The sequence below is a fragment of the Rhipicephalus sanguineus genome, chromosome 3, assembly GCF_013339695.2.
Source record: "Rhipicephalus sanguineus isolate Rsan-2018 chromosome 3, BIME_Rsan_1.4, whole genome shotgun sequence".
Classification (NCBI taxonomy): Eukaryota; Metazoa; Arthropoda; class Arachnida; order Ixodida; family Ixodidae; genus Rhipicephalus; species Rhipicephalus sanguineus.
The window spans coordinates 190,787,808-190,795,802 of record NC_051178.1 but is presented as its reverse complement, the minus strand read 5'-3'; the positions used below and the strand labels follow the sequence as shown (position 1 = coordinate 190,795,802).

Here is a 7,995-nt window from a genome sequence, read left to right as displayed (position 1 = left end):
CATGTCGTCGGCTCAGCTGGCTGTGCTCGCCGCGCAGAGCAGCAGCTGACGACACACCGGCGTCGGTGCGGAGTTGCTTTGTTTACTGCAATGTGAGTGACGGCCCGGAGTGCGGCTTCTAGCCCAAGATGGAAACCGCGTGGTCATCTTGAAAACTTCCGAGGCTCCGCAGTCGACCATCATGCTGGCACACCCGCGATTACGGACTGTCGACGCCTTCGCAACCACCGTAACAGCATGAATAGTCTGGGCCTCAGCATCCTCTTCAACATGGGCTGTACGTGCACGAAAGAGGCTGTGTGCATCAACGGCAAGAGATACGTGGTCAAGAGCAGACTGGGAGAAGGGTTCGTATGGTTTGTTTATCTCCCACCAGCCGGTCGCCATAAGTATATTGGGTAATGCTATACGCACGACGTCGTGCAGGAAACACCGGAAGTTGCTATACGCACGACGCGGCGACGGTGCTGCACCTGCGGGTTCCTGTTGCTCAGTGAAGGCCCTCTGCGCCCTTCGGGCGCGGTAACCTAATCGTGGCTTCGCCCTCGCTTCGCGAGTGCGGCCATTTCGCTAACGCTCAATGGCCGGTTGGCAGGGTCACGGTCACGCGCTACTGGCCGCTGTCGCGGCCACGCGCTGTTTAGCCCGCGCGCCTGCCCCTTCGGGGCAGGCGAGTCCGTGGTGTGCCCGTGTCACTGGGGCGCACGTAACCCACGAGCCGCGTAGCGCTTCTCAGTCTGTCAACAGACTACTGCGACAAAAAAAGAAAGAAAAAAAAAAAAAAAAACAAGGGCAGCTGCGAGGCTCGAACCAACGTCCTCGCAGTTCCGAGCACGACACGTTAGCCGCTGCGCCACTACGACCATTCGGTTCGGATGGTTTAACGGGCTGTATTTGTACTGTCACGCTGGCACCCGGCGCTAGATGGCGTTACTACGCCGCGTCGTGCGTACAGCCTTCTCCGGTTTGCGCGCACGACGTCGTGCGTGCAGCATTACTCAAGTATATTTGTGGCCTTTGCAGGGGCTTCAGCGTAGTCGACCTGGTGTACGACGCGACCAGCCAGCGGCTATTCGCGCTCAAGCGCATCCCGTGCCACACGAGAGAGTCAGAACGGGACGCCATGCGCGAGGCCGAGCTGTACAAGTCGTTCGATCACCCCAACCTGGTCAGATGCGTGGACGCCGCCCTCGTTCCGTGCCACGACCTCTCCAAGCCGTTCTCCAGCGAAGTCCTCATCCTGCTGCCTTACTTCAGAGTGAGTCCACGCAGGCACTACGAAATACTGTCGAGGAAGGGTATACAGAAACCTGAGCGCATGTCCTAGCTATTCTATAAGTACTTGTATAGATGTATAGGATCTACGTGGTAGACTTTTGGCTTGCCTGGCAATTTATTTTGCGCTATGCTCGCTTACGTCGATAAGAAAATATACAACCGCGCCGCTAGCGATCGCGAAAACGGCTATATCAGGCAGCTGTTGCGTGTAATCAGCGCAGGTGCGCATCTTCTCACCTTGCGCGCTCTGTGCAGAGGGGAACGCTCCAGGACGAGCTGACGATGCGAGCGCGGTCGAGGGAGCACATGCCCGAGGGACGGCTGCTGGAGATCTTCACGGGCATGTGCCACGGCGTTCAGGCCATCCACAGTGCCACGCCAGTCGCCCTGGCACACAGGTGCGTGACTCGATATCACTGTTACCCTTCATTCGAGGTAACTACGCCAGACCACGTAGTGCTGACGACATCTTCAAAGTGCCTACCCGTGTCGGTATACGTTGTATGCCACTCCACTGACGCACAGCCACACCATTCTCATGGCAGCAGCAAGTAGATATGTACGCATGTGATTGTGCACTACAAGAGCAGTCTTGAAAACGTGACTTTCGATCACTTTTATCACTGAACAGTTTGTGCATAAGGACTACCTTTAATGCAGATTTAATGGCATCGACTGTAGAAGCACGGACATTTTGCTTGGGTAGACAAGTCTAAAAATCTTTGTTTTCTCTGTACAGGATGCACAGCAGAGTTACAGTGTTATAGCAGCTTTAAAATATGCTACACATTTGCCGCATACTGCTTTCAGTTTGTCAGAAATGCAACAAGCCTATCGAAACACATTTTTTATGTGTTGTATTGATATGTTACACCCCTACCTGGTCACCTGACAAGCACAGTGTGCTTACAGTTTAATTACGCGATATGAGTGTGAAAATCGCTTGCTACCCTCAAGGAGATCATACTGCAAAAATCAGCAGTAACATTTCAGTTTATGACACGGTTCTGATATGATTTCTTACTGCAAGTCTATATTTTACAAGCAAGAAAGCTAAGTTGCGTTGCATAGTTCTTCATTGTCTGTGTGTGTGTTTTTCGTGACAAGCATGCAATGTAACTTATAGTTTTCTCACTTAAGGACAAATACCTGGCCTACACAAGGCTGTTTATATAATTTTACCTTAAAGGAGTGCTTACACAAAATTTTGAACGTGAAATAATTTGTGGGATAGGTTCGTGTGGATGTGCACACGTCATCTACAAAATATCAACAGCTAATATAGCCTAGAACATATATATATATTTTTTTTTAATTTAGAAAGTTCATCCAACTGCATACACAATTAAATATATAAATGAAGGCCGGTTTCCGCTATGTACATCAACAGTACTCTATGGTTGGACCCATAGAGCCACGAATCATGGTCTGGTATTCTCGTTGGATGAAGGCCCACTGTTTTCAGGTAGCGCCATCGTATCTGGTTCTGGACAGGGTATGTCCATAAAATCGATTTTAAAGCTTGTGCCTCGAAACGAACCACCTTGCGACACCAACACCTGATTGGTTCCAATGTAAACAACCACCTACATGACGAGTTTGTGTTGGCTGCCATGCTCCTTAAGCATGCTCCCTCCCGCAGTTGTTAACGCGGTGCTTACGTGACCAGCTGTGTTTACACAAAAACACCACTCCGTGCCACCTCTCTCTGTGCTCTCTGAAAGTGAAACTGCGACTGTGCGCTGTGAAAATATCTACAAATAATTAACCGTTGTGCGCTCAAGCAAACAATGTTTCCAGCTTTGATAAGCGGTTTGTTAGCGATTTCTTGCAACAGAAAAAGCAAGACGTAAAATGTTTGTGTTGATAATCCTTTAAAGGAACAGTTGACGTTGTATAGAAAGGTATATCCACACACTTTATTGGCACACTAGACTGTCCTCACGTGGTAGTTTTTCAAAAACATGGTACAGCATACACTGTGCTTATCAGTGATCAAGCTGCTTGCACTTTGTTAGGCGCTGCATGATAAACATGTCAAGCAGCAATGCAGCTGGAAACGTTGCAGCCCACATAAAAACAGTGACAAAGTAGTGCTTATCACCTGTCATAATGCCTTGGTAGGTGCGGCCTTGCGCTGCTAACCACGAGGGTCAGAGTCAGATTCCTGGCCACAGCGACTGCGTTTTGACATGGGTGAAATGCAGAAACACCTGTGCACTTAGATTTAGGTGCGTGTTTGAGAACCCTCGTCATAAACACTCTGTGGTGTCCATCAAAGTGCTGCTATTGCCTTACTTTTTCTTTTTAGTTTGAAAAAAAAAAAGTATTGTACGCAGAATTTAGCACAATGCAGCTTGGTCATTTGAATTATCTGAAGAGGTGAATAAAATGTGGCCAATTAAAAATATTCACAAATTAACTTTTTAATCATTCACTTTTGGACATATGTGTGAACTTCAAGTTGAAGGCAGTGAAATCATAACTCGTTAGCAGAGGTCCTAAGGCTAGTGCCACTGTACAGCTGCTTATCCCCAGAACTTTCTAAAGTAATGCAGGGGCGTAATATCTAATATAATCTCAAACTGCTTGATGCACACTTTTAGCAAATGTTTCTACCTGGAACACTCATACATTTTGTAGCGCAGGTCAATGCCGAATATCTTGGAGATGCTGATAGCCTTACAATTTCTGCTGAGAAAACACTACTTTATTGCTGCGTCGCTTCAATTTTGCAATCATACTATCAGGGACAAAAGTGTTCAGGAAACAATATTTTTAATAAATCTGAATTCTCACTTTGCCTGGGAACATACCTGGTAGTTAAAAGGTTTCAGCCTGTAGTAGTTTTTACGATCTACACAGTTATCCATTAAATTAGGTGGGTCTTGCCATAGAGCCTGTGTGCTAGAGACTTCTTTCCCCTGAAATACACTTTTCAAGGTGAATGAGCATTAAAGTAATCACCTATTATTTTTAATTACCTCTCTAGACATTCTGATATCTTGTAGAAAAAGGAAGGTCCCAACTGTAAAATGTCTCTTCTATTATCAACACTGACCAATGCTGTTTGTTTTTTTTTCTTTATAGTGAAGCATAAGTTGAAGTCTGTGTGAGTCCTCGCCTGGTTGTTTCTCATCTCATATCTTCTTTCCTTTTACTGCTGTTTCTCTTCATCTCCTCTGTAAACGACACAATTGTCAGCGGAAACCAACTGACATCAGCCAATGCCCATAGATTGAGCTAAGCAAGATGAAGTCGTTCTGAGAACAAGAACACTGGAACAACTGTTTCACAAATTGGAGGACGCCTGAACAGTGGTTTGGGAGGAAGGGAATGAAAAGAGAGAGAGAGAGACTGAGAGGCACCATGACAAGCAATCAAGAATATGCCTTCTTCAGCGCTGAACATGTACAACACGGAAAGCGTGACTGTGGCTTAAGCTGCTGCTGTTTTTTGCAGGGACCTGAAGCCTGCAAATGTGCTGCTCAGTGACGACGACGTGCCCGTGTGGATGGACTTCGGCAGCATGGGAAGAGCTCGGCTTGATATTGGCCGTACCAGTGAGGCCATGGCACTGCAGGTGAGTGACGATGCTGCCCAGTAGTGTGTGGGAAACTTCACTTACATAAACAAAAGTTTATAGACCCAGCTTGCACATTTACACTTTCTGCATAAAATGAAGTGTTTCATGTCCAACCATTTAACTTTTGCCTCCGTCGTTTAGCACATTTCGATGCTTCGTGTGTTCTCAGAATATGCTTGCACAGTTTGTCATAGATTGTGGGCAAACTTGTGAGTTGGTCTCCTGGTGTTTTTGATAGCTGTGTAGTGAGAACATAAAATCTTATAGGGAAATGCTCAGTCTTGGAGAGACACTGTCTCTGGCCTGATGAACAAGCTGCTTGAAGGGGAAATTAAAGGAAAGAAAATACTAGATTCGATTATTACATTTTCACTTCTGCATCTTGTTATGCATGGGCCTGTAATGCATGCTTCAAGTCGCATTGGATGGGTTGGATTGGCCACATGTGCGAAGCTTACGCCAGGCAGACATGTCGTGTTTTATTATATACCAAGGTATTCCCCCACCCCATCTGGCCACCCCAGGCACATTCATAACTTTGGTGGCACATAGAGGATGCCAGCTCCTGCTGCATGTAACAAATCTCAACTTTATTGTTTGCTTTGTATTTCACTCTGTAAGTTTGTTAGTTTGTTCATCCATGAATGCTTGCTAACAACATCTTGGCTGCCAGGATTGCTACAAGTGGCTGCTCAACATGAAGTATTTTAAGCTTCTGAAATAGGATGTTTCACTTTTAGTAGACTTTATACCTGAAAATATGGCTGCGTTACATCGTTGCTTGACTGTATGACAAACCTGGCATTAATTGAGCTACAGCTACTTTTGTTTCGTGTCATGTTCCCAGGACTTGGCCACCGAAAAATGCAGCATGTCGTACCGGGCTCCTGAACTGTTCAACGTGGAAAGCCGTACATCAATAGATGAGCGAGTTGACATATGGGTAAGTGCTAACTTTGGCCATGCTATGTCTCTGCCCTGAAGTCTGTCCATCATTGTACAGGGATGACTGTGTGTCAGGCTAGTTTAGTAGGCAAGTTTCTGTTACATCCATAAATGGTCCTTCTGATGCACACATCCCCGAAGACTGGTTATATTGCTCAGGTTCATGATGTGTTCAGGTCAGAGGAGCAAGCAACATGTGCTCGGCCTTTATTTTAGTACAAGAAAAAACCAGTAACTCACCACACTTGCTATGGCATTTTGTTTGGCACAAGGTCAGAGGTTTGATTCCCGGCCCTGAAGCAGCATTTTGGTTCGGGCATAATGCAAAAATGGCTACATACTTCAACCTAGGTGCATGACAAAGAACTGCTACAATGCACGACACTCAGTCAGTTGAACATTTGTGGAACATGTTTATTCCACATCAGCACGGAGCCAGGCAAACCTGAGGTCGCTCAAGCGCAAGCGTCACGTGCCGGGCGAACAGTGCTCCTTGTTGGTGATGGTGATAGTAGTATCAAGTAGTACAAGAACCACAGATGCATTATTGGATCATATACAGTAGACTCTCGGTAAACAGAAATCGCTTAAACGGAACTGCTGCTTAAATGGAACAACTGCCTCTGATATGATTGGTTTCGTACTTGTATTCTGCACCCGTGTTCACCTCTCAGTAACCTTTTTTTAAACGGAGCATACTTTCCTGGTCCCTTCAGGTTCTGTTTTATGAGAGTCTATAGTCATGTGTAATGTGATAACGAATGGCCTGGTTTTTGTTGCAGTCTCTTGGCTGCTGCCTTTACGCCATGTGCTTCTTCCGGTCCCCATTCGAGGCTGCCCACGAGCGAGGTGACAGTGTAGCCCTGGCCGTACTCAGTGGCCACGTCGACATTCCTTCAGACAGCCCGTGAGTTGAGGCACAGCCAACTTGAGCTCTGCTGGGAACCGTACCGTTGTGGTGCTGGCGCTTTGTTTTTTTGCTGTTCTTTCAAACAACAAAAAAATTTGCTTTCGCTGTGTGTTTCAGATACTCTGGAGGGCTTCACGGACTTATCCGCACAATGTTGGAAGTGGACTGCTTGCAGAGGCCCTTCATTGAGAGCGTCTTAGAGCAAGTCACAGCCCTCTCTGCTGCGGCAAACCATAAGGTGTGATCTCCTGGCTGCACTCCAACAGTGGGACACTTCACGTATCGGCTGTGCGCTTGCCACTTCTACTGCCTGGACCAGAGCGATGGCGTGAGGTGGCTATCGACTCTAAGATGTCGACCCAGCGGACAGGAAGAGATACGTGTTACTTGGGTTGGTGTGATTGCGTGATGCCTGGAATAAAGAAGGCAACAAGCTGGAGAGCAAACGCAGCCCCACACGAATGCCAGAGTGAAGGCAGTTGGGACGCTTGTACTGCTTTCAGCAGCAGCGACTGTACCCCTGTGCTCGATGCAAATGTGCTACCTGCAATTGTTCTGGTGTTTTTATTTTTTTAGTATCGGTGTTGTGGCGTGTTGAGTTTTTGTTATTTTGCAAGGTGTTGCTGCCTGCTTGCATGCACGCTGCAATGCTATGATCTCCCGTTGGATGTTTTGTTTGCTATGGAGAGACTGAAATAAAGGGAGCCTTGTTGTTTGCATATTATTGTGCTTACACTCTATTGTCTAAAGCTTACATTTGCAGAATCGAATGCAACAACTCTATTCCAATGCTATTCCTGTTGGTGCAACATCGGTGGTGCAAGTGGCACGCTGCCTACATTATTACTAGTATCAGCTGACTGTGATCAGGGAAAACCAGGGACGGTGCCAGCGGGGGGCAGCTGGCACCGTCCCTGGTGCCAGCTGCCCCCCGCTGCTAACTATTCAAAGCAGAGTGCATAAGTTCCCAGCCTCCCTGGCCCCCTGAAGGAACTCACTTTTTGTGGGTGCCCCAACCCCATAAAAAAATCCAGGCGCCAGCCCTGAGGAAAACGGAATTCTTGACCTATACTGCCCATGCCATAACAGCACATATTAATTATGGTTGGACTTGAAGGTAAACATTTGACAGAAGTCTGTCTGGTTGTGAAGGTAAACTGAGAAAAGGTTAATTAAACTCCAGCCTAAGTAATGTAAAACGCAACGTTCGGAACCAGCCCGGTTCCAAGCTTCTTAAGGGAGGGACTGGCCATGTTTCAGCAGTGTCTTGTAGTTT

The 7,995-nt window shown here is 46.9% G+C and overlaps 1 protein-coding gene across 2 annotated transcripts; it reads left to right on the top strand.

The window, feature by feature from the left end:
- The first annotated feature begins 7 nt into the window (after positions 1–7).
- On the top strand, positions 8–7,433 carry LOC119387904 (serine/threonine-protein kinase 16). 2 transcript variants are annotated; one of them, XM_049413733.1, is made up of 7 exons: positions 8–379; positions 993–1,258; positions 1,534–1,676; positions 4,741–4,861; positions 5,712–5,807; positions 6,592–6,716; positions 6,837–7,433. In XM_049413733.1, the coding sequence occupies exons 1-7, from the start codon at positions 238–240 to the stop codon at positions 6,961–6,963; spliced, it is 1,020 nt and encodes a 339-aa protein (XP_049269690.1). In that variant the 5' UTR covers positions 8–237; the 3' UTR covers positions 6,964–7,433. The 2 variants fall into 2 exon arrangements, with proteins under 2 accessions (XP_049269690.1, XP_037511399.1); XM_037655471.2 differs by having other exon boundaries at positions 11–347; positions 1,024–1,258.
- Positions 7,434–7,995: the final 562 nt, after the last annotated feature.